Source organism: Gracilinanus agilis, chromosome 2 (genome assembly GCF_016433145.1).
Source record: "Gracilinanus agilis isolate LMUSP501 chromosome 2, AgileGrace, whole genome shotgun sequence".
Taxonomy (NCBI): Eukaryota; Metazoa; Chordata; class Mammalia; order Didelphimorphia; family Didelphidae; genus Gracilinanus; species Gracilinanus agilis.
This window is the reverse complement of record NC_058131.1, coordinates 723,136,220-723,162,180: the sequence shown is the minus strand read 5'-3', so window position 1 is coordinate 723,162,180 and position 25,961 is coordinate 723,136,220. Positions and strand designations below refer to the sequence as shown.

General features: G+C 50.5%; 1 protein-coding gene across 1 annotated transcript in view; it reads right to left on the bottom strand.

The window, feature by feature from the left end:
* DOCK1 (dedicator of cytokinesis 1) overlaps window positions 1-25,961 on the bottom strand; it is a 424,653-nt gene that overhangs the window by 34,188 nt on the left and 364,504 nt on the right. Inside the window, exons 38-42 of the mRNA XM_044660351.1 lie at window positions 24,363-24,448; window positions 24,019-24,175; window positions 21,130-21,170; window positions 19,209-19,299; window positions 8,808-8,927 (exon numbers count right to left, since the gene is read on the bottom strand). Of these exons, the coding sequence (XP_044516286.1) occupies window positions 8,808-8,927; window positions 19,209-19,299; window positions 21,130-21,170; window positions 24,019-24,175; window positions 24,363-24,448 (495 nt within the window). The remainder of the gene's footprint in view (window positions 1-8,807; window positions 8,928-19,208; window positions 19,300-21,129; window positions 21,171-24,018; window positions 24,176-24,362; window positions 24,449-25,961) is intronic.

The window sequence follows — 25,961 nt, the reverse complement described above, 5'->3', positions numbered from 1 at the left end:
ATCCGCTGACAGTCATCTGAGGAGATGAGCCGTCAGAACGGGTATAGAGACAGGTGCCCGGGGGGAAACTGAGGCTTAATAACGGACACACTTCCTGGCAATGAGCTGGCCTGGAATGAAAGGGGCAGACGGGGGAGGCGCTACTTTACTGGTCAGGCATTTGGTCACGAAGACTCTTTGGCGGGTCGAGGGGGGCTCCGGGCAGTCTCTTCCGAGGCCAAGATTCCAAAACAAGCGACTGGATCGTCCCCATCTCAGAAGCCCCACTCCAGTCCGTGACGGTGTCCGTGAGGGGGCGCTCGATGGGAGCCGGCTGAGCTGGGCTCAGACCTCCATTCTGCTACTTAGTGGCTGGATGACCTCGGCCGAGGCTTCTCGTCTCTGGAGCTCCCTTTCCTCGTCGGTAAGACCAGGGGGTGGATCTCGATGGCTTCGGAGGCTCTTTCAGGCCGATCTTAGCTCCTGGCGTTTCCAGCGGCCCAGAGAACATTTGTGTGCCAAGTTCCCTCAAGCTCAACATTTGGGAAAGGCGCTCCCCCCTTCCCGCCCCTGCCCAGCCCCTTCCCAGCCTCCTCTCTGCATTCGCTGCTGGCCTCCTCTCAGAACCATGGAGTTGTCTCGGACGCTCGTGCCTCCGGCTTTTCATTCGTCACCCACCAATCCCAAGAAAATCGCCGAATAAAGGCGAGCGGCCTGACCGGCTCAGAAATACTCCGGGGTACGGCAGCCCTGTACTCCGCACTCCCGTCAGCAAAGTCGAGGCCCCCCTTACGTTAGGCCTGTTTTCTAGCTAGTCTTGGTGCCCTCCACGTCCTCCTTCCTCCTCCCTGTTTCCTGGGCCACAGAGAACCTCCTGTTCTTCTCCTGCTCAAGAACCGACGGTGGCTCTCAAACGTCATCCTGGCCAGCCCGGCCTCAGCCCTATTTTCTCTCACTCCCCAGCATGAGCCTTCCTGGCTCAGCGGGTGGGCGGGATGGGCCTATGGTGCCCCCCGAGGCTCCTGGGCCTCCGGAGAGGTGGGGGAATTCTGGAGCCACCCGTGTGAAACGGAACAATAAACGCCTTCGCTTGAAGAACTTTGGGGAAGGGGAAAGACCTCCATGGAAGGGGCCCGTCTGCGGAGAGGCTCCCAGCGGATCCTCGCTTTGGCTTCCTGGGCCGAGGGGCACGAAGCTCCTCCTTATCGCCTCGGGTTCGGCTGGCGGTTCGTCGAAGGCCCACGATCTTGGCCCCCCCAGCCTGGTACTTGGGAAGTTTTGCCCATCAAACTTCATCTCAGATTTAGCCGAAGGTGCCGCCCTTTCTGAAGGGTTTCACCCGGTGCCTGGCCCACAGCAGGCACTTCAGTGTTTGCTGACTGACTCTCCGCCGAGGCAGTTTCATGCCGGAGGTAAACGCCATTTGTCTGCCCCTCACCGTCAGCTATCTGGGCCAGGAGCATCGCCGGCAAACTCGTATCCGCCTGACATCGATGCTTCGATTCAAGTCACTGAAGACAAGATGAAGGCCGACGGGCACGCACAGACCTCTGGGAAACTCCTGCAGACCTTCTTCCGGCCATGTCGCAGAGACATCTCGGCGCGCTCTGGGTCTTCCCCGTCTCTACCCGGCGCCTCGCCAGGCTTTTCACAAGAACGTGTGAGAAATTCTGTCGGATCTTCTCGTAAATGCAGCTAAATTCGGTCCAGAGCATTGCAGAGGTCCGCCTGGCCGGCAAGCGTGTTAAAAAGCAAAACTCCATGGGCTTCGCCCTTCCCCTTCTCCTTGGACCTCTCGGGGGTGGCTCCTTTGAGTCATCCCGGCTCGGGCCCTGTTTCCTGCCTGGAACAATTCTTCATTCTGCTGCTGGTTCTCTTTGTGCCAAGGTGTGTGGGGGGCTCCTCAGATTGAGAGCAGGAAGGCAACTGAGAACGCTCTGGCCCAATTCCGTGATTGTGCAAAGGGGGAAAAAGAGGACCAGAGAGGGAAATAATGTGGGTGAAGTCACACAGGGAGCGATGACCTGAGCGTGCCGGTCTGAACTGGATGTGTTTGCCAGACCTTTAAGCACTAAAATGCGGGCTAGATGGAAAGGATTAAAAAACCCAACAAACCCAACACACACACACACACACACACACACACACACACACACACACACACAGCTGTGTGGGNACACACACACACACACACACACACACACACACACACACACACACACACACACCCAGCTGTGTGGGAAATGAAAGCTTTGATTACATCAATTTCTGATAAACTCCCTCTGATTATTAAATGAGGAGCCTTTCGGAGAAGCCTATAATTTAAGCTGAAAAGTTCACATCCAATGAAGTCATAGCCTCTGAGAAAAGCCTGGGGTTGCGCCCACAGGCCAATAGCTCGGGAAGCCTCTGCCATGGAGGATTAATCATGGCGGCCATCACCTAGCCAGCCACGGAGGAGCCGGACACGGGCTTTGCGGGCTTGAGGACGAGGGTCGGATCCCCGTGGGTGCAGGAAACAGAAATGCTTTTCAGGAGGGTCAGAAGGGGGGCTGTCCCACCCTCAGGGAAGGCTCAAGAAGCCTGGGATGACGGATGGGCCCGAAGTCAAGAAAGATCCAGGTTGGAATCCTGTCTCCAACACTTAGTAGAGGTTCCACCAATGCCCACTCCCTGTGGCTTTTCTGTGCCTCAGTTTTCTCATCCATAAAGTGCGATAATGACTCCTGGAGTCCCAACCTCACGGGCTGGTTGTGGGGAACAAATGAGACGATATCACTAAAGGGTTTGGGAAACCTTCAAAACACTCACTGAATGTCATGATGATGATTGTGAGGGAAAATGGGTCCATCTCCTGATTAGGTGTGATATTTGACCCCCAGTCCCACCTGAGACCCCGATTTGCCGGCCTTTAGTCAAACCAGAGATGGGCATCTCCTCCACAAATAGGGGAGCCCAGGCCTGAAGCAGCAGCCTCACAGGCCCTGCCTCAAAGTCTGAGGAGAGAAGAACCGGCCCCCACTCTGACTTTCCTGGTGCAGCCCTGGAGAGCCCGGAGTCTGGCCCCCTCCACAAAATGGCCTTAGAAGAAGGTTTGAGGTCAAGTGTAGAGTTCCCGGGATCAGGGCCTTTGAGGAGAATTCTAGGCCCTGCCTGGCTGGGTGTCTCTGGTGGATGATTCAATGCTCTGGTGTCTCCTGGGTCTGAGAAGGTCCTGAGAAGGACAGAGCGACAGGACTTCAGGGGGCACCAAACTGTCTTCAGGACTGCCGGAACCCTCCTCCCAGAGGCCTTCCCCTCGGACATCACCTTCTGCCTCCTCTTTACGGAGTGATTCTCCCCCCACACCGTGAGCTCTGCGGAGCAGGACGGAGACCGGCTTCTACCTTTCTCTGCGTGCCTGGAGCCTAGCACGAAACCTGCACGTGTAAATGCTGAGAATTCACTGTTCGTGGCCTGCCTGGCCCTTCCCGCCATCTCTCTCTCCCCATCTCCTGCCTTCGGGCCTTTGCCCTGCCTGGTCCCCCTCTCTGGAATGGTCCCCTCCTCTTGGAGTTCTTTGTGACTTTCAAGACTCTGCTTATGCCCCACATTCTGTGGGAAGTTCCTGCTTTTTCCTGTTCCCCCCCCCCTCGTCCACAGGTTTAGGTGCCATCTAGGTCAACTGGGATCTCCTCTGAAAGTCTCATTAGAATGTAAAAACCTGGGGCAGCTGGGTGGCTCAGTGGATGGAGAGCCAGGCCTAGAGACGGAAGGTCCCAGGTTCAAATCTGGTCTTAGACACTTCCTAGCTGTGTGACCCTGGGCAAGTCACTTCACCCTCATTGCTCAGCCCTTACTGCTCTTCTGCCTTGGAACCAATACACAGCATTGAGTCCAAGATGGAAAGTAAGGGTTTAAAAAATAGGACACATTATCCACATTTGGAGTTTCACATGTGATCTTTCTTTTCTGCCTTTGTACAGGGAAATATTTGAGTTTATTGGCATTTGTTAAGATCATAAAAACAAAAAATAATGTCCTCCCTCCCTCCTTCTGTTCCTTCCTTCCTTCCTTCCTTCCTTCCCTTCCATTCCCCTCCTTCGGAAAACCCTTCTCTTCTATCTTGGTATCAGTTCTAAGAGAGAAGTGCAAGGGCCAGGCAACTGGAGTGAAGTGATTTTCCTGGGGTCACATGGCTAGGAAGTGTCTGAGGCCAGATTTGAACTCAGTTCCTCCCAACTCTGTGCAACCTAGCTGCCCCTTTCACATAAATAGCAGGCCTATAAGGCCATTAATTCAGGGAATTTTTTTTGGGTGGAGAGTTTCAAACAATAAAGCCTTCTCTACAAAAATGAACAGATTAATAGTGGGGCAGGGACTCTAATTCCTCTTGTCTCTGCATCCTCAGCCTCTATAAGGCATTTAGCATAGAATAAGCAATTAATAAAGGCTTATTGGACTGGATGAGAGAGACAAAAGCCGTCAGGGTGAATACATTTGATCGTGAACATAAAACCGGGAACTCAGAATTCCTGAAAATCCCACTTCAGAGAAGCCCCCCCCCCCTTGTCTCCCACGAGGGAGAGCAGTTCCTTGACCTTCTATTTTTAGTTCTTGAAATAATGGGAAAATGTCTCTGTCCTCGCATTCCTTTGGAAGAAGCCAGTGATGTGTGAACTCTAGAAGAGCCGGGGCCACTCGGGGGAGGGGGAACTCCGCTCTGCTCGAGTGGAAAACAGTTGTTGGGCTTCGTCTCCTCCTGAGGCTATCCATTATTCACCCTCGCTGGGTGTGCTGCCCACTTGCTTCTCGATTTTAAAGGTGGCTTAACACTGACTAACGCTTCCTTCTTCTTCAATAGCCAGCATTCTATTTTCTGCACCCATCCTGCTATCCCGAAGACCAGTGAATCTGAGTGGAGGCCTCGGACGGAGGGCTTTATTGAAAATTACGAGGCCTCGGCCAAACACACAAAAGGACAGACCATTCTGAGCTGCTCTAGCAAAGGAGGCTAGATTGCCATGAGAAAAGAGAACAGAACGCTCTGGGGGAAAGTGGAAAATCACAGTAAAAATGGAATGTAAAAGGAATGAAGAGGAATTATTGGCAAAGCAGGAGGAGAGATGGAAAAAGGATGAAAAGGAAAGCAGATGGAAATGACCTTTTATGTTTACAAAGAACACGATTAAAAAACTGAGCCAGATTAAGGGCAAATCCATCCTTTTTTAGATGGCGAAAAGCAAAAATAGGAGAATGATTTGGTGTGGAAAAAATGGAGGAAGAGAGCAAAGCATCATTCATAAGCAAGAAGGCCTAATGGAAAGGAGGGGATCCAGGGGGCTGGGTTAGAACTGCAGCTTAATGAATTCAGGCTGCTGCTGAGCCATTTTTTCTTCTCCAAAGACCACCATTTCCTTATTGGATTCCTCATCTTGTCTCTCCCCTTTTCAATGCACTCTTCACCTAATGAATAATTCCTAAAGCAAAGTTCTGACCATACAATCCTCCATTTAAGAAGTTCCACTGGCTTCCTATGGCTTCTTGGGGAAAAAACAGAACAAAACAACATACAATGCACACACGCTCATCTATCAAACATTTATAGCCATTCAGAACCTGACTCCAACTTAACCTTCTAAGCATTTCATAATACTGATCTGCATTTAGCCAGAATAGTCCATTGACTTCTCCCATCCCTCCCAGACACACTCCTTCATCATTTCTGCTTCTTGGAAACCCAGGCTCCCTCCCAGGCTCATCGAGGTGACTCTGGCCCGTGATGCCTTTACTCCATATCCCCCAGCCCGCAAGCACCAGCGGGCTGTAGTGCTTATGTGTGTGTGTGGGGGGCTCTAAGTGCTTACCTAGTTCTGAAATTACATTTCATTTATTTATGAAACAAATGAAGCGACCATTTCCATACACCCAGTAAAACAGAAAAGAAGGACTGGCTTTGTACGGTTTGATATTTGCTTCTCTGTGGACAAAACATGCTATTTTCTCCCAGCAGAAGGTAAGCCCCTTGAGGGCAGGCATTATTTCTTCAGTGTGTGCCCTCTGGCCTTCCTCCCCTGGTCTTTGTTCCATAGGATTGCTTGTTCTGACAACCAGGCGGCCTTACATGAAGTCAAAACAAACTCATGTGAATGAATCTTCTTGTGTATATTTTAGGGGAAACCCCCAAAGCACTTCTCATTTGGTGGCTAGGAAGGAATGGGCCCAGATAAAGGATGGCATTCATTACTATGATACCTTTTGGGTTGGTTGCTCAAGAGGCGGCACAACTGCTCTGGGTCTCGGTTTCTTCACTATAAAATGAGGTCTAGACCTCTGAAGTACATCCCAGCTCTGGCTCTATGACCCTGGGTGTCTTCCTGGATTTGCCTTCATCTAGCAGGGTAATTTATATGTATTAATAAGGGAAAATTCCATTGCAATAAAGGGTTTCCTGAATACCTTCTCTAAGGAGGAAATAGTCATCTGGCATTTAATGCAGCAGTAGATGTTTACTGAGGGCTACCAGCGACCTCAGACTCTGTTCATGGGGGAAAGAGTAGCCTAGAATAAGGTCTTGATGGCTTCTAAGGGCAAGCTCAGAACTCTTCTCTTTTTGTGTTCAATGCACAACTGTAGCCATTTACATTAAGCACGAGTATCTGTGCTTAGAGAGCTTGGACTGGGATATTGTATGATGTCAGGGCTGTCTCTGGGAACCTAACTATGTTCTTTTCTTCTCTCCACAGAGCTCTAAGCATTGTTAGTGACTGATCTGGATTTCTGAATGTGTCTAGGAGACTTTGGGGGTACCAGGGGTCTGAAGTCCCCTCCTTTAATCTAGGTTTTTGTCCTCTTCCCTTTTCTTGCCCCACTTTTGGGAGGCGCTCTGTCTTCATTAGTCTGTCTTCTATCTTCATGACTGTGTACAAGTCATCTTTCGCATTGCTACCCTATTTCTGAGAAAGACAGAGCCTCCATAGTCTGGTGATCAGATCCTGACCAGGCAGGCTTACAGAAGGAAGTCCCTTCTTCTGAGCATGTCCTTAGGTTTAGCCCCACTTCTCTCAGGCTCCCTAGTTATCACCATTAACAGGAATGTACGAAGTACCTAATTACCCATGGCACCGGGCACCTCCCTAGGCTCTCCATCTGTCTGCCATTTTGCTTCATGCTGAGATATCCCTTCCCTCTGATCAGAGCGTAAACCTTAAAGCAGTGGGGATGGGCAGATGCCAGAAAGCAGGGCGGTGCAGTCCCCAGGGATGGACACAGGAAGGAAGCCCATCTTGCCAAGCAGGGTGAAAATGGAACTGGCTTCAACTGGGAAATAGATGCGTCATTCCACAGACCCCAGTGTCCGCTGAGGAACTGCCTCTAGGCTAACTGGGAAGTGCAGAGGGCAGAAAAACCCTCCCTCAACACAGACACGTACACAGGCCCATACAGAGCTATAAAAAATAAGATCACAATTACAGGATTGGGAAGGCTCTGAGCAGGCAACGAGGCCAACCTCAGGTGAATGGGAAGGCTCACTACTATATCAGGTGGATAAATGGTGCTTGGGGATCTCCAAAGAAAGATAATGCATCAGCTCTGGTGGCAAGCAGCTCCTTCCCTCTTGGGAGGCTCCTCTTTCCATGAAGCCAACATTCCTCTCTGTAGCTTTTTCTCCACCCAGAGGGTATTACTAACTCTGCCCTCTCAGGCCACTGGAACAAACCCAGTTCATCTGCCCTTGGGGAATCTGCTAATTAGAGGAGGTCATTGAATCTTAGGTAAAATCCTGGGTTTGTTACCAGGAAGACAACCTGGGTGAGAGGATTAGCTGAGTGAGTTTGGGTAAGTCCTCCTGTCTCTGTCTCTAAAATGAGGGGGATTAGACTAGAAGACCTCAAAGGTCAAAGGTCCTCTAGATCTTGTCTCTGAGAATCTCTTTTCTCTTCTGCAAAATAGGAATAAGCATATCTATGGCTCTTATCTCTTAGGGTTGAGGCTCTGATGCAAGAATGTCTGGGTGATGCTTTGTAAGCCTTAAAGTGCTACTGAAATGTTAGAAATCAATAACAAGAATAAAAATGAAAATTACAACAACAATAAAAGGCTCTACCTCTTCTACTGCTCAGGAGTGACTTCAGGACCCTGGACAGAACTGAATTGCAATCAAGTTGTCTCTGGATTCTCCAAGGGGAGATTTTCAAGGGGTGGAGATTTTCAAGAGCCCCTGGGCTGGCTGAGAGTCTCACCAGACTCAACATCCCCCAGTTGCTCTTCTGGGGAGTGATCAGGACCAGGACCAGTGTAGTCATCCCTCTCCCTCTCTGCATCATTGGGCATTTGGAGTTCCACAGCCACTACAATAGCATTCATTAGCCACTGACGTGTGCCACGAAGTCGACAGAGTATACAGTTGGGTATGGCGCCCAATAAATATGCCAGCTGCCAGGTGAACCATCTTCTTACCTACCAAAGGATTCATTTGGCCCGAACAACAGAAAACGTATGAAGAGCCAGATGACTCGGATAACCACAAACACCCAGGGATGACCTCCAAATGAGAGACCACCAGCCCAAGTTTTGCCTCATAAATACCTTTACAAAAATTGATGCTTTGTTCTTCCTGTTTTCCACTAAGCCCTGAAAAATGTATCGGGGATGATTTTGAGGATTTCTGCATTCAAACCCTATACAAAGAACAGGAAGACTGCCTTGGACAAAGTCACTCGCATTTGATGGCAGACTTCAACCTCCTAAGAAAAGTTTCCCTAAGAAAAAGGCTCGACTTCCTTGACTTCTGTGTGCAATTGTGCTTGAAGGAAGAAGAGGGAGAAGAAACGAGTTTTGGGATTTACCTTGCCCTTGTCGAAGTAGTGAATGATTTCTTGGTACAGCTGGTCTTTGAGTTGACCTTGGGTAGTTGCCTGGTACCCATCGCGCTGAGTAAGGTGGGCAGCACATGCCTCCTCGGACCACTGAAACAAAAGAACAGTATGAAGAGATGAAGGATGCAGAGATGAGGCACAAGATGGCATGAGTCTCCTACAATGTTACCAAGTCAACGCGTGCCCTTTAAAAATGTGATTGTCTGAGCTTGGGGTGTGGAAGGAGAGGGACGTGTGAAGAGGTGATTTGTCTAAATGGCTTCTTTTTGTGGGGGTAAAAGGGCTAGAAGTGGGATGCAGGTAGTGATAGCAATGACGGAAAAGGAAGCAAGGAAAGAAGGAAGACATAGAAGGAAAGAAAGATGAGAGAAGGGGAAAGAGAAAGAGAGAAGACTGTGGCACTGAGCTGTGTCTGACGGGGAGATGGCTTGTGGTCCTAAAACCGGAAAGGCCAAACTCCGAAGCAGCGGTCTAGAGGAAGGAGGAGATGGAAAGATGAGGGGATGATGGCTTGCAATCAATAGCTCTGTTCCCTGAGTCTTTTGACACATTTCAAAAAATGGTGAGCCTTTAACCTGAAGTATTTGCCTGCTCAAAAACAAAACTACAGATTAGGGAAAGAGTGAGGCCCTTGGGCTAGGCCCAAACTGGGACTGCAGTATTTCCATCAGTGAAAATATGGGTTGAATAATTCATCACAAAGGGATTTGGAGAGAGTTTAAATTATTATTATTAGTAGGAACGGGAAGGGGGCAGACAGGAAGGCCAGGCATAAGTTAGGATTCAGAAGGAGCTTGGACTCTGAATCTACCCACTGAACCAACCAGCCTCTGTCGGTCCCACTGTGTCAGCTCTACAGCCTCCCAATCACGGTCAGACTAATTCTGCCTCCACCATCTTGTCCTTGTGAAATGGATTTGGCGATCCTCAGTGTAAGACTATACAATGATTCCTTCCTATTAGATTCTGCCTTATAAAATATAGGCCAGTGTTCTAGCATGTTAAGGGCTCTGGGAATGCGAATCACTTCTCCAACATGTCAGCTAGCCCGGCCAGCTTTGGGTCAGACGGAAATCTGGAAGTCCGGTTCTCTCTCTCTCCCCAACCAGTCAATGACAAGAACGTCAAACAATACAGAACCAGACGCTGATCCACGAGAGGCCTTCCAAAGAGACAACAACTTAAGGATGACCCTTTGGGTCTGACCATTCAACCAGCTCCCAAGGCTTGTGCCCTTCTTGCTCTTGTGGCCACTTCCCCAAAGGCCTTTCTGTTCCCATTTGTTAGGCATTTCCTAGGCACCAGGGGAACAGAGGAGGGCCCGGAGGAGGAAGTTCCCTCGAGGAAGAGGAAGACAGCCTGCTGACAACAGCTTATGGAGAGAGGGTGGGAGGAGGCAGAGGGGAGGTGGGAGAGCCTTCCAAGAGAGAGGACGGCCGGTTCAAATGCAGAGAATGTTGCATTTAAGGAGATGCATGAAGCAGAGGACCCCGATGGTAGTGTGTGCAGAGGAGTATGGTAAAGAAGATGGCGAAGGTAGGAAGGCCTCTGAATGCTAGAGGACTTCCTCTGTGATCCCCAAGGCAATGGGGAGCCAGTGAAGTTTACTGAGGGAGAAGGGAGACTGAGGTTTTTGGAAAATGGCCGTGGCTGGTGAGCAGAGGACACTTTGGGTCAGAGAAAAACTGGAGGCTGGGAAACTAGTTAGAGAGCAGGAGGTGGTGAGGGCCAGAACAGGGGCTGGGCAATACAAGCAGAAAGAAGGCACCGAACGGCCGCAGGCAAGTTGCTTTCCTTCTTGAGGTCTTTTCTTTTCTCTAAAGTGGAGTGGAACCCAAAAGTGCATTTTGGCTTTAACATGTCTCTAGAGAGAGAAGATCCTCCAATAGAAGAGAAACTCCCAGAGGGCAGGGAGGTTCGGTGCCTCCAACGGACCAGCCCAGACTTACACCTACAAACTGAAATCCAGCTCTGCCCTTATGCCACTCGAGGCCACAGATCTCGTGCTAAAAGAGCCCTTTCTGGGGTTTGTGCCACAGCCTGGACCGAGGCACGAGTGCGGGGATGACCATGGGGATGGGGATGATGATGAGGAGGACTCCAAGCACAAGGCCCATTCCCAAAGGGCTTTCCTCACAGCCCCCCCAAGGGTCACCGGCACGGATCAGCCGACTTCCATAATGAGACGCCATCTACGTCACAGGATCCAGCGCCTCTGAGCTGGGACGGGGGGCCCCTGGAGCCCAATGGGCCCTGCTCCACAAAGGCTGTGGAACCTCTGCTTAAAGCCCTTCCAGGAGGGGGCACCTCCCCCGGCAGCCTGCTCTGAGCGAAGGGTATACAAAGCTGCAGGCGTCGCTGAATCTTCCCACCGTGAGTCAGCTCCTGCGGGCTTCGTCGCCTCCATTTTATAGCCAAAGAAACAGACTCGGGGAGACGTCAGGTCAGAGGATGCCAGATGGTGAGCTGATGGAATCAAAGACTCCCCTCATATCACGGGGGGAAACTGGGGCCCGAATGGGGAAGGGGTTGCCTGAGGTCCCCCACGCCGTTGAACCCAGGTCCTCGGAGCCTCTCCTGTATCTTTGGCTGCTCCAGACTAGGTCTGACCATCTGAGCGGGCGTGCTTGAGGGAAATGGAGAAAACAGAGAAATGCCTCCATTCAGGGGTTTCTGTAGCTTAGAAATCATTTGGGGACAAAGCTTGGAGCTCCACCCCAACAGGAAGGACACATCGGCACGGCTCCAGCTGCATCTGTGGGGCAGAAGGGAGGTTCTGTTTCTCTGACCCGCAGAACTGCCTCACCAGGACAGGGGACTCTCCGGGTGGCGCGGCCTCTTCAGCCTGGGGGCTTCCTAACAGAATAAAAATCATGCTCTGAAGGCAGCTGATGAACATTTTAAATCCACGTTGGAAGCTGGGCTAAGCCAGGGAGGACAAATGACAAAGCCTCCTGGTGTCAGAGACACGGAGTGACGGAAGGCCACCGGGCCCAAAGGGAGGGTGCTGGGCTCAACGGATGGGGGGTGACGATGCCCGGGAGAGTGGCTGCCTGTCACTGCAGAGGGGGGAGACCAATGCCCCGGCCCCTACCACAGACACACGCACACACACACACACACGCACACACACACGCACACGCACAGCCTCTCCAAGTAGCTGTCAATTCCATTTTAATTTCCCTGGTGTAACGGAGAGATCTTCATGTTCCCCAAAATAGCTTGTTACTGAAATTCAGACGGGTAAGTGAAGGCCACCTGCATTCCCAGGGTGCCTGCTGATGTCAGAGGCAGCTCCTGAAATCTTGATCTTCATAAATTATGCCCCTTTGTGAGGCTCCGCATTTCCATCCCATTAGGCTGGCAAGGCAGGGGTGGGGGGAGCTGGATTCCCTCCAACTAGTTTTGTTCTTTGCTTCCTTCCAGGGACGCCCGCCTGGGGCCTGTCTCGCCGGGCACCGAGTCACTGGGAAGGACCTGGAGCTCTGGGTCAGAACCTGGGCTCTCCCACGGAATCCTGCAGGGGCAGCTTTTAACCTCCCTGAGCCTCCGTGTGCTCAGGAGTAACGAGAGGGCTGCAGAGCATGTGCTCCGGGGGCCAATGTTGTTATTATGATTATTCACAACAGTTAGCCTTAATCTATTAGGTTGGAAAGGTGCTCTCAGGACTGTCCACACTTCTGTCTCACACACACACAGACAGGAAGACAGACACACACACACGGACAGACACACACACAGACATAGACACAGACACACAGACAGAAAGACAGATAGATAGACACATAGACAGATACAGACACACACACAGACAGACATAGACACAGACACACAGACAGAAAGACAGACAGACACACAGACAAGACACAGACACACAGACAGAAAGACAGACACACAGACAGATAGACACATAGACAGACACACAGACAGACAGACACACAGACATAGACACAGACACACAGACAGACACAGACACAGACAGGAAGACAGACACACACAGACAGACAGACACAAGACAGACATACACAGACATAGACACAGACACATAGATAGACAGATACAGACAGACAAACAAACACACACACAGACATAGACAAAGACACACAGACAGACAGACAGGCAGACACACACACACACACACACACACACACACACACACACACAAACAGGTGGTTTCTAGCCTGTACCTTCTGGCCTCCACTTACGCTGGAGACACCCAAACACAGGGGGCCGCTTTCCTCTGAGTAGGTGGGCCGGGCCCACGGCTTCCCCCAATGTGGCTTCTGCCAATATGACTTGCCTTATCTTCCTCCCCATGTCCGCCCTGCACGTGGGTGCTCTGAGGGGTGACAGGCTGGGGCAGGGAGGGGAGCGCACTGCGCAGCAGCCGTCAGAGGCGATCCCCCACCTGGCTCGGCGCTCACTCGCGCTCCATTCCTCAAGAGCCACAGCAGACAGTGAGGACGGCAGCCTTTGGCAGAAGGAAGAGTCCCTTTTACATGAGGGCCGGTGCCGATGAGCTAGGCACGTGGAGGAGGGACTGGGTCGATCCACTGTGGCCACTTGGTGCCTTTATAAAGGGGGGGGAGCGGGGGGCTTACATTTCCTTCTAGTTATCTGGATGAGGTAGGAAATTCTTGAGTTTTTTGCATTCCCAAGGAACAGCTGGTTGGTACAGTGGATGGAGAGCTAGCCCTGGAGTCAGGAGGATCTGAGTTCAAATCTGGCCTCAGACACTCACTACCTGGGTGACTCTGGACAACTCACTTAGTCTTTTTGCCTCAGTTTCCTCATCTGTAAAATGAGCTAGAGAAAGGAATGGCAAATCACTCTGGTATCTTTGCCAAGAGACCCCAAGTGGGGTCACAAAGAATTCGATGTGCCTGAAATGACTAAACAATACAAATTCCCAAAGACAAGAACAGAAAGAAGCATGGAAAGACCTTTCCATCCCATGATGGAGACAGATGTTCCAGAAACAATGTAATGCTAACAAAGAGGTCTCAGGATGGACAGTCAGTCAATCAATAAATATCATTAAGCTCCTACTATGGACCAGGCACAATTCTAAAATTGGAGAGTGAGTAAAAGTCAAAGCAGAGACAAGTCACTTTTGGCCCAAGCCCAAGGAATGGCCAATGCCTTGCCATGGATTTAGAGGAAAGTCCCCAAAGGATTGCCTCCAAGGTCTTGTTTAGCCCTATTCTGTTTAACTTTTTAAAAAAATCAATGACTTAGATAAAAAAAAAAGTGCATGCTTACAAGTCTATAGAAACGTATCTGCAGGAAGATGGCTCAACAGGCTAGAGTTCTGAGCTGGAGTCAATAAGATGGAATTTAAGTAATAAACAAGTATTTTACTTATCTTTAAAAAGTTGATTTCACAAGATTAAGATGTAGGGAGGGGGCAGGGAAGAGATGCTAGATAGCAATTCTTTTCAAAAATGATCTGGGGGTTTTAGTGGACTACCAGTTCTTTATTCATGAATGGGGACACAGGTCAAAAAAGTGAGTGTGATCTTAGGGAGACAGACTCGTATTACTTGGCTTGGTTGATGACCTTCCTTCTGGGCTCTGACCTAGTCAGTCCACATCTGAAAAATGGTGCAGTTCCTCTAGATCCCATTGGCTCTGACATGGCAGAAGTGGTCTAGGGTGATGAAGGTCAGGGTTTTCCATATGCCAGATGAGAAAAAACTGGGTCTGCTTAACCTGGAGAAAAGAAGACTTGGGAACAGGCAGACGACAGTGGCCTTCAAGTAGCTGAAGGAATGGCGGTGGATGGGGCCACTAAGAGGCAGGGGTGGGGATGATCGAATTGTAGACTTAAACTTCATCTAACCCTGAGAGCTGCTCAGATAGGAATGGGGTGACTGGAAGGTAGGAGGTTTGTTTTCACTGGGGGCCTTTCAACACATGCTAGATATCCACAGAGGTGACCTCACTCACCTATGGCCTGGGCAAGAGGGCCTCTGGATCCCTTCAAATTGGATTGTGACTCTGCTTGTGGTCTGAACATCTCTCCGATGGGTACAAGCTTTCTGTTTCTCATGGCAAACGACAGGCATTTTCCTCATGCTGGGCTCCCAGGTGCCTGCCTTTCTCCTTACTTCTAGAAGTTTTAGTTTCATTTGGTATCAATTCCTTGTATTGCATTAATCTCTCAACGTTTCCTTTCCATCTCTGATTACCGATGTTTTGAATTTCTAGTAACGTCTTTTATGTTTTGGATCTCTTCTTCATGTGCTTTTTCTTGCTATCTTTACTCGGATAAAATCTCTATCAATTTTGGTATTAAGGAAATTGTAAACATAGAATCCTTTCCCCAGATCTCTAGGAGCTCTTCCAAGTGGCTTCTTACGTGAACACATCCTTCAAGGTAATCTGTGGAAGCTCCTCTTTTCTTTCTGTCATCATCCTTGCATTAAAAACTACTATGTGCACTTTCTGCAGCTGGGTGTAGGACCCGAAACGTTTTCAATCTTTCCATCTAGCACTGTGAGTGGATGTGTGGGTGGAGCAGACATTAGCTTTTGTGGAATGACCCTGTGTATAACTGTTCTGTTGGTTGCATTCATGCCGTCCCACTACAAAGGGGCTTCTCAGAATTCCAGTCTAAGGATGCCCATCTCCTTTACAAAATCATTGATTCTGGTACCGTTACTATGTTTCTCTTTTTTGTGATGGAGTCACACTAGAAATGATCTCAAGGCAAGATGCTAGCTTGTTATTATTCCTTTTTGTAACTGATTTAACACAAGGATGTGAGCTCTCCATGAGCAGGTGAGTGAGCATCCTCACTGAAAGCATCCTTGTGGCGGATGAGGAGGAAGGGATGATTTATACCTCATCCTCTTCCTGGGAGACTTGGAGGTCCTCAGTTTTGTCTCTATTCATAGAAAACTTGTTTTCTGTAGTTTGGAAATGATGAGTATTTGGGATGATGACATCTACTAACATTTTGTTCTTATGAGTTTATAAATTTATGTTATAACGTGGCAATTTGGGGCAGCAATTTGGCTGTGATAGTGGATAGGGATGAGTGTGGCTTTTAATCCTCTCTAGGATAGTCTGAGGTCTGTTTGTCACCTGTCAGTCCATGGATGATCGAGAGCCTCTGTCCTAGGATTCTGGCCACTGGGGCACTTCATGATGAATTGAATCATCTCTGTGTTTCTTTCCAAACTCTACATGGATCATTAAGGATAACTCTTGTGATCCTGACTGGCAATGACTTGGCCTCGAGGTGCCATCATAAACGCCTCCATTTCCACATTTCCCTAGGCCTGGCTCTCCACTTCCTGAGGCGCCTAGCAGCCCCTGAGGATGTTTGTTATTACCTACACTCTATAGACTTATAGGAACATTGTAGACACCAAGGAAGATCGTGGGATATGGAGCAGGAAGAGGCCTTTAGACAGGAAGCATTGATTAGGTACTTACTGTGTCTTAGACATTGTTTTTTGGGCATAAAAAGGTAAATATTGGTAAGTTTGCACAGAATGGGTAATAAGCAATGTGGGCTGTTTGAGGTGATGTTCAACATGAGGTTTCTAAGAAAACTTTCAATTTGTGAGTCAGTTAACAAGCATTTCTCAAATATCTGTGAGGTGCTAGAGCCAAGTGCTGAGGATGGAAAGAAAGGGAAAGTCCTCCAGGAGCATCCTGTTCAAAGGGGTGAGAGCAGGTACATGACCAGGCCCATGGAGAGCCAGTGGAAGGGACTCTCCAGAAGGGAATGCACCGGCACCTGGGGGAGGCTAGATAAAGGTCTCTGGAAAAGGCTGGATCTGAAGAGTCTTGAAGGAAGCCAGGGACTGCAAAGGGGGGAGGAGGAGGAGGAGGAGGAGGAGGAGGAGGAGAAGAAGAAGAATATTCCAAAGGAGAAAGACAGAACACAGATCGAGATGGAGCCACTGGGTCTGAGGAATGTGCCAGGATGGCAGTCATCAGCCAAGAAATATCTATGAAATGGCGCCTGTGTGCCAGGCCCTCGACTAAACACTGGGGATACGAGGACAAAATAAAAGAGAGCCAGTGCCTGCCCTCAAGGAGCTTCCCATCGAATGCGGCTCAGAGATGACGCACAACCGAAAGCTGCAGAAGGGGGCATCCGGTGTGGATGCTGATGGAGATGTCCAAAGAAGTCCAAAGCAACGTGGCTGATGGGAGATGGTTCTCTCCTTGAAGAGGCCTTGGAGCCCGTAGCCAGAGGATGGATGAAAGGGGAAGAGGGGCCTGGCTAGTCTTTCAGCAGAACGCGATTTCTCAGGGATGAGTTTCCTGGGGGAGGAGGCTCAATGGAGAGGTTTCAGGGAGAGTAACTGGTGGGAAATGTGGATCATGCATAGAGAAGGAGGCCAGCTGATGCCTTTGGATTCAATCCACGAGGCAAGAAGCTGGTGGAACACACTAAGAAGGAAGGAGGGGAGGAGAGGTCAGAGCAGGGTTGGCACGGCCACACCTGAGCTTGAGGAAAACCACCTGGGCTGCTGAGTGGGAGGACACCAATCTGCCAGAGTCCAGGGGGCAGGTGATGACGGCCTGGACCAGGGCAAGTGCAGGTGAGACCAACATGAGATGTGAGAGGTGTGGTGCAGGGAGGGGCCATAACTGCTTTGCAGAGTTCTTCTGTCAGTTAAGGAGGGTTTTAGAATCTTGGGAAAAAGTTCAGTTGGTCCTGGGAACTCGTGGAGAGTATCAGGGTCCATCTGAGCTCTTTCTTCAGATGGAAACCTGGCCTATATTTTGCAGCTTTTCTTTTAAAATTGTTATTTTAGCTAATTCCTTTGAATCTCCTTCCCCTACCTTATTCCCACCTTCATTTTCCCTACCTGAATGTCTGAGAAGTTTGGAAAGGAGAGCAGTTTTGAGTGTTAGTTTCAAACTCGATAGTTTAGACAAATAGGGCTCACCCTTGTTACACATTTACCTCTTGAATCATTGTATCCAGCTTTCCTACCCCTTTGACTACAAACCCTCTCCGGCTGAAGTGGGCTGGTTCCTGCTTCCCTTCCCCCACCTGATGTTTCTCTAGCGGCTGTTAGGGCTACCTTGTATCCTCTACCCGTTCCCAATCTACCCTAGAAGACAATAAACCCCGTTTGTCTTTAATCAAAACCTCTTGGCTACTTCATTAGTTGATTGATAAGAGAGAGAGGAGGAGAGAGAGGAATAACATGCTCTCTGGAGTTTGAGGAAGCTGAAGGTCTCCATTTTGGAGGAAGTGAAACTTCAATACTTCCTCTTGTCCCTTCCTGTGAAACTGACTAGAAGCCTCACGTCAGTTTCAAGCCGTTCTTGGCTGGCTCTAACCTGGCTCTGTAAAGTGTCCTTTACTGGAAGGGCTCAGGCTGTTTCCCTTCTGTGTTTTGTCTCTAATCTGAGTATCCAGTCTGTGGTTCCCTACTGCTGTTGCCTGCCTTGGATTAATTCATTCTCTCCCTTGCAACTCTTGGTACCTCTGTGTTGATATTTCCTAAACTCAGACATTCCCTTACTTCTCCTTCCACCTCAACTACCAACCTTCACTATTGTACCTTCCTCATCCACTTTACTGCCTTAGGATTCACATACCCCTATCCACAGTGCCTATCCTCAATTCCAACCAGCTACTACCTATAGCCTACTCCCCTTATTACCTCCCTGTAATATTCCCTTATTACATCCTAGAATTCCCTTATTACATCTGGCGAGGCAACATCCATCCTCCCTCATCTTAGAAATGACCAAAGTGAGGACTAAGAAGTCAAGTGACTCATCCAAGGTCACTCGTCAAAGACAGGGCTTAACTCAAGTCCTCTGCCTCCAGCATGCATGAGGAAGGTGCCATTTGGAATGGGGTTCTCATCGGCTCATTGGGGGTGCATTAGACACACAGGGATGGCTAGATGTCAGGTCCCGCCACCCATAAGCTCCATGAGTACTGGAATAAGAAGGTGCGAGTCTTATGCTTTGGGTCATCCCTGAATAGCCCAGTGTTGACCACTTGAAAGGCAGAGGCTCACAGAGAGCTCTATCTGTGCTTGTACTACTCTCCCAGGGGCTCGGGGGAAGCATTTCCTTTAACCAGGAACATTTTTACAAAATGGAACCTCTGGGGGCCACTCTATAAAAATAAAAACAGCAAATCCATTTTAAAAGGATTTGGCCATTCTGCACAGGCAGAAAGAGTCCTGGATCTCATGCCCAAGGACACGTGTGTGAATCCATGTCCTGTTACTTTTTCTCTCCCGGGGTGATCTTGAGCATTTCCCTTCCCCCTGGGCCTCAGTTTCCTTCTCTGTCAGAGGAGGAGTCCCTCTGGCTCTAGTCTGGCGATCCATGAGACCTTTGGGCACATCTGTCCCCCCAGCACGAGCTGGCCCCTACCTTGAGAAGCTTGGCATGCAGCAGCAGGGTGTAGGCCGCCTCTGTGTAGTTGTCGCACTCCTTGTGCAGATCACACAGCTTGTACAGGTACCTTGGAAGGGAAAAGAAGGCAGAAATGTCAGCAGACAATCTATGTCGTGGCCAGATGGGTGTGCTGGGCCCTCCATGGCAGGGAAGGCACCTGTCTCTCTGGCAAAATCCCCACGCCACAGGGCCAGGAAAGCTCTGTAACAGAAGGGGCAGAGAAAGAGCAGCTCTGGGGGTGCTGTGCTCCCTACTCGCACTGAGGGGGTGTCTCTGGTCTTTTGGGGGGGCTCTAGGGGGAAGGTCAAGCCCACAGAGCCAATGAAAGGATGACTCGAAGGACAAGATGTTCTCCAGAGGCCTTGTTGAAAAATGGTTGGCTTCTCCTTCATTCCCACCTTTTCCAGACAATTTCCTCGTGTAATTGAATCAGGCTGACACAATGCAAGTTCCATTTTCAAGTGATTTCTTAATTTTCTGTTTTCTCCAGAGTTGAAAATCAATGAAAATGAAAAACCTTCAGTGGCAGCAGTGCCGGCTCTCCCAAGACGACTGGGTCTGGCTGAGAGGGGCAGCTGGGGAGGGGGAGGCTGTTCCATCGAGTAAGCGAAGTTTCTGCAGAAAGAGACCCATTCGGTTCTCCTTCCGAAGCTCAGGGCTGGTTTAATTCCTCTGGAAAACTCCAAGTCTGCCGAAGTGACTTTGGCTGGACGGAGAGAAACAACCACCGCCCCGACTTTCCAGGAAAACAAAGCCTGGAGCATTCTTTACAATGGGGGGGGGTTTCCAAAGCACGTCTGAACAGGATCGAGGCTCGGAAGAACTTCGGGATGACCCATCAGACAAAGTGTGCGGTGAGCCGGACTCGGGGTCAGCAGGACTCGGGTTTACGTCTCACCTCTGACACGCACGAGCTAAATCTGGCTAAGCCACATCGCCTTTTCCTGCCTCTGTTTTTTGACCCGACATGTAGAAATAATCATCTTCCGCACAGAGTTGTGAGTTTTTCAGAATTTATTTTTGTGGTGGTGGTTGTTAAGTCGTTTTAGCTGTGGCCAACTCTTCATGACCCCATTTGGGGTTTTCTTGGCAAAACTGTTAGTTTGCCAGGTCCTTCTCTACCCCATTTTACAGATGAGATCCTAGGCAAAGAGGCTTAAGTGACTTGCCCAGGGTCATACAGTGCTGAGACTAGATTTGAACTCAGAAAGAGGAATCTTCCTGACTCTAGACCTGGCCCTTTATCCCCTGTGCCGCCTGGCTGCCTCTTCATAGGATTCTAGAATTACATGTTTAGAATTCGAAGAGATCTCATTGGTCAGGGAGTCCAATCTCCCCGTTTTAGGGAGTAATAAAACACGGCAAAGAAGAGAGAAATGATTTGCTTGGATAATTCAGCCAGTGAAGTGTCTATGAGTGGATCCGAACCCAGGTCTTCTCAACTCCAAGTTCAGTGACGCTGTGTGTAGAGCAGACACTGGAACGAGCTCTGCTAATTTGATGGCACTCTCGAAGTGTGAGTTATTATTATCAGCAGGGTTGTTTTTGTTTACCTTTATCTCCCCTGAAATGGCTCGTGTGTGCTGGGTCCTCTACCAAACCCCGGGGATACCAGGACAAATAAAAGGTAGCCAGTGATTGCTGGGAGACTTTCTATGCTTTCCTCCAAAGTTCTCCCAGAGGGCAGAGAGATACAAAGAGCCAGTTCCCCCCTCCTCTAAGCTGCCCAGAAGGAGATGGGCCGGGCACACGTGGGCCAGGCTTCACACCAACAGGTGTGCAGGGATCTCGGGAAACTTGCAGGAATCAAGCCTTGGGCTTAATGGCCTGCTACAGAAAGCCATTTCTAAACCGATGTGCCATCGTACCAACGGCGGGCACGGCTGTGCGTACAAACCTTATGTACATCTCTTCTCTCTCGATCTCTTTGTAGAAATTCTGGAAAAGACAAAGAAAAAAAGAATTGTTTTAGGAAAGGGGACTGCCCTGGGGGGGTCCCATCACATGCCATACGAGCGAGACCTCACCCCAAAACAGAACGGAGGACAACATGGCGCTGGTCCCTTGGGGCAGCACCCCCAAATGACTGGGAGATTTCCCGCCAGTTCTGAGGCAGCCCTTCGCCCAGTGTGGGGGTCTCTGCATTGTTCGTACTTTATACAAAGTGAAAAAGAGGCGTTAGTGACTCGAACCAAGACGTAAAGGCTTATAAGTAAAATAAGGTTTAAGGCGAAATCCAAGAGGGCTCTCAAAGCTCAGCCTCACACAGCTCAGTTCGATTCAAGTCGACAAGTAAGGGATAAAGCCCAGGGCGTTCTCGAGGCGCTGGGATGGACGCTGGAGAGAGCAAGCTGAAAACGGACAACTGCTGCCTGCAAGGATCTCCCACCCTACTGCCCAGATATAACCACCCACGGCCAAGGAATAACAAGGAATGCCATTGGAAACGAGAAAGGGACGGCATCTCTGAGGCCCTCTCCGAAGGGGATTCCCCTCATCTGGCCTTCACTTAAAGGCCTTTGGTGAAACGGAGCCCACTGGACCTTGAAGCAGCCCATTCCTCTGTGGGGCAGAGCTAACTGGCCGTGAAGAAGAAGAATCTTCTCTGCCTCAGAGATTGCCTGGCTTCCTTTGAGGACCAGCTTGAATTTCACTGCCAGCTTAAGGTCTTTCCCAGGCTTCTCAACAACTAAGACCCTACCTAGTACTTCCCTTTGTCTCTGCCTGTCCCTGTTCTCTCTCTCTGTCTCCGTCTCTGTCTCCGTCTCTGTCTCTCTCTCTCTGTCTTTCTCTCTCTCTCTTCATCCTCTCTCTCTGTCTCTCTGCTTCTCTTTGTCTCTCTGTCTCTGTCTCTCTGTCTCTCTCTCTCTCTGTCTCTGTCTCTCTCTCTGTCTCTGTCTTTCTCTCTCTGTCTCTCTCTCTCTCTCTTCATCCTCTCTCTCTGTCTCTCTGCTTCTCTTTGTCTCTCTGTCTCTGTCTCTCTGTCTCTCTCTCTCTGTCTCTGTCTTTCTCTGTCTGTCTGTCTGTCTGTCTGTCTGTCTGTCTGTCTGTCTCTCTCTCTCTCTCTCTCTCTCTCTCTCTTTCTCTGCTTCTCTTTGTCTCTCTGTCTCTGTCTCTGTCTCTCTCTCGATTACTTGATTGATCAGGGCACCTCATGGGTACGACCCAGAGCCTGAGGATAGCTAATATCCTGCTGCGTACGGAGCTGTCACTGTTTCCCAGATGCCCTGGCCTCTAAGCAGGCGCATTTCAGAAACACAAGTTGCCTAACTCGGGATCTATGGCCCTCCTCTGCCAAAGTGCTTACTGCCTCAGGGAGGAGGCAGGAGAGGGAAAGAGAATTTGGAACCCCACATTTTAGAAGATAAAAGCTAACAATTGGCCTTGCGGGCAATTACAAAAAAAAGGACGTGTTACTGAAACCGCCAGGCCCATCTGCGAATTCTAAGCGCTAGCCGGTGTCTTGACATCTTATGACTGTGTGGCATTTGGAATCAAAGGGAATTTCAAGATCCTTCCAGAGATGAAGAAACGAAGGCCCAAAGAGCACAAGGTCCCAGATTTGGACCCGGGAAGTATGTTCCAGACCATTGACGGCCACAGGATTCTCCGTGTGTCCCTAGTCCTAAACCATCTGCTCATGAGCCGCCGGCTATGTGGGTTTGGAGGGAATCTCCATTTTTTTGGAGATGTTGAACTGGTAGGACTTCCAAATGGAGTCGCCCCGCAGGTGGCGGGTGATGCAGGTCTGGAGAAGTCAAGGGGAAATAAAGACGGAGCTCAGGGAGTCACCCGCCTCGAGGTGGTTCTTGAAGCTGTGAGAATAAAGATTAGAGGCCAGAAAGTAAAGAGGAAGCTGGAAGCTGGAGGGACCCTGACCCTGGGGAGTCAGGAAAGGGAGGGAAAGAGATGGGACAGGAGGAGGTGGAAGAGGGAACAAATCAGGAGCGTTCCAGCAGCCTCCTAATCAGCAGTTCCAGTGGAAGGTTTTTGTCCTTTAGCTTCCTGCACGATTTCACACTGGTGGGCCTCGTCTCTACCCCCCCCCAATGCCGTGACTCCCCGCTGGGGGCTCAGCAAACTCTCTTTCTTGCCTCAGTTTCCTTCTCTATAAAATGAGAGGGTTGGGCTTCACAAGACAAGGTCTAGATTTGGGTTCTGCAGGTCTAGAAATCAAAGATGAAGGTGCAGAACACTCCCTGATGGCAAATCTGGGTCTTCCTGGACCACTTCTCTCCTGCTGACTACAATGAATGGAGCCTCACCCCGCCATGGCAAGTGCTTTGGGGCTGACGTGCCCGGCAGACACACTGCTTAGGTGAGGAGCACGTCGGCTAAGGGGGAGAGAATCATCTCTTTTTGTTCTAGTTTGGGTGTGAATCTCCAGCGACCTCCTCCCCACGCTGGGCGTGAGGGGGAGGAGGAGAAGGAAGGCTTCTGCGCCTTACTGCAGCCCATGGAGGAAGTCAGAGGCGAGTGATGACTTCAGACGCTGTTCTGCCTGGCCGAGGCCTCGTCTAAGAATCGGGCGCCACTTGGCCAGGCAGGCAGGGCCACTCGCTCAGTGGGCGGGCATCGGCCACGTCCTCCGTGGGGAGGTCTACAGAGGTTTCAGAACACGCCCCCTTCTGGGTGGCAAAGGCCAACATCCCAGAGTTCTGACCAGCCAGGAGGAGGCCGAAGGTTCACCCTCTCCCAGACCGACTGGGTAGCCCAGAGAGAATGGGGTGTCTGCCAAAAATCCAGGGGGGCCAGCACGAGCCCCTTCGGTGGCCTCTGGACTCACCAGCACGTTGACGGTACAGCTCATGCGATTCTCCTTGTTCTCGTCGTGCATGATGGTTCGGTAGTCCAACAGCCTCTCCATCAGCCGGACGACGAGCTTGACAAAAGTTTCTCCCGATTTGGCGAGATATTTGTGCTTCCTGCAGTGTTCCAGGAGGCTGGAAAAGGAACGAGACTCACTGAGGCGACCACACTCGGGAGAGGAAGCTCAGCCGAGGTGCGATTTTCAATATTTGACATGATTAGCACATTTTAATTATTTCTGGGTGACAAAGTTCACTGTCACCTAATTACCGTCTCCCCGTCTCTCCCGGGCTATAAATCCCGCCGTTAATCAACACTTACATTTTATCAAACAACACTTTGTACTGCTCGTCTCCTCGGCCGCCTTCCACCTCATGATCCAGCTTGGTGATGATCTCATTCTCGAACTATAATTAAACAGAGGCCGCGTCAGTGTGAGCTCGCCGAGAGGCGCCCCCGAGGCCGGGGCCGGGCAGGACCCAGGCGGACGCCTCGCCGCAGCCTCTCGGGCGCCCTCGTGGATCCCAACAGGAAGGCCAGAATCCCGCCACCCACCCTCGTCTGGGGAGCTCGAGCTCCCGAGGTGGGGTGTCTCAGGAGCCAGCGGCTTAGGGGCTCTGGGCCTCCTGCTGGGGCGTGTGTTGTGGTCCTAACTGGAGAGAGAGGAGCTCAGAGAGGGAAAGCGATTTGTCCGGAGTCACACAGCTCGTTTCAGGAGCCAGATTTTAAATGAGGCCTCTGGGGGTCCAGCCCTGGATTCAGTCTGTCTGAAGGAGGCCTCCAGAGCTGAGGACAAGCATCTGGGCAGGCTCCCAGGAGTAAACAAGAAGGATTCCGCCTTTACCAGAATGATTATACTTCAATATCCTCATCAGCCGCCACGTCAGGAAGAGCTCTCTGAGCAAAAGCACAGACTGGGGCTCCTGGGTGAGGAGGGGAAAGGGGAACCCAGAGGCCTGGGACTTGTCATGGAAACCTTGGGGGGGTGGGTCAGGGAGGCGGCTGGGATTCTACCCTTGGGGGAGGCAGGAGAGACTCTTACAGACACACCCAGAGAGCAGAGGCTGCCGCTGAGGAGGCTGCTGTTGGGGTCCAGCCTAGAAGCCCTTCTCCAAGGACAGAAAAAAGGGGAAACCTAATATAATAATAATTGTACTTGTAGAGCATTTTGAGGGCCAAAAAAACTCTTACAAATTTATCATTTTGTCCTCACAACCCTAGAAGGAAGGTGCTTCTATTATTCTCATTTTACAGATGATGAAACGGAGGCAGTCAGTGGGTGAATGACTTGGCTGAAAAAGGAAGCAAAGCCACCAACACATCTGAGAAGGGCCCAAGAGAGGGGAGGCACGAAGGGAAGGAAACATCCGCGTGGACCGAGACAGCAAGCACGACGGCCGCAGACCGGCAACTTCCCGGGAAAAGAGAAGAAAAATAGCAGAACCAGGATAAGCTCTCCAGAACCCCAAGCATGTGAGCGAAAGCCATCTAGAAGGGAAAACAAAGCATCGCGGTGGGGCCCGCGGGAAGGACTCCAAAGGATGGGCCGCCAGACGGGGAAGCGGATTTATTTGGTGTTAGCGGCCGCTGGGCCACGCCGCTCGCTTGTGCTCAGGCTTGAAGTGAGAGTTCTAAGCAGTTATTTCCCTTGTTAGCCCGTCGGAGTGTATGAATTACCAATTGTGTGCTTGCTCTCTGCCAGGCGCCGTGCCCCCATCTCTGCCCACATGCCAAACAAAGCCCTGTGTATTTGCTAAGAACACGTCAATAAGTGGGTGTCTGAGGGGCTCGGGAGGAAGGGAGACGCCTCCGACGCAGGGGGTTCTGGAGGGATAAAATCTAAGAGAAGGAGGGAAGACAGAGAGCATTCCGGGCCTGGGGGCACACACAGCGGGCAGATGCGCCCAAGGCAGAGGCCGG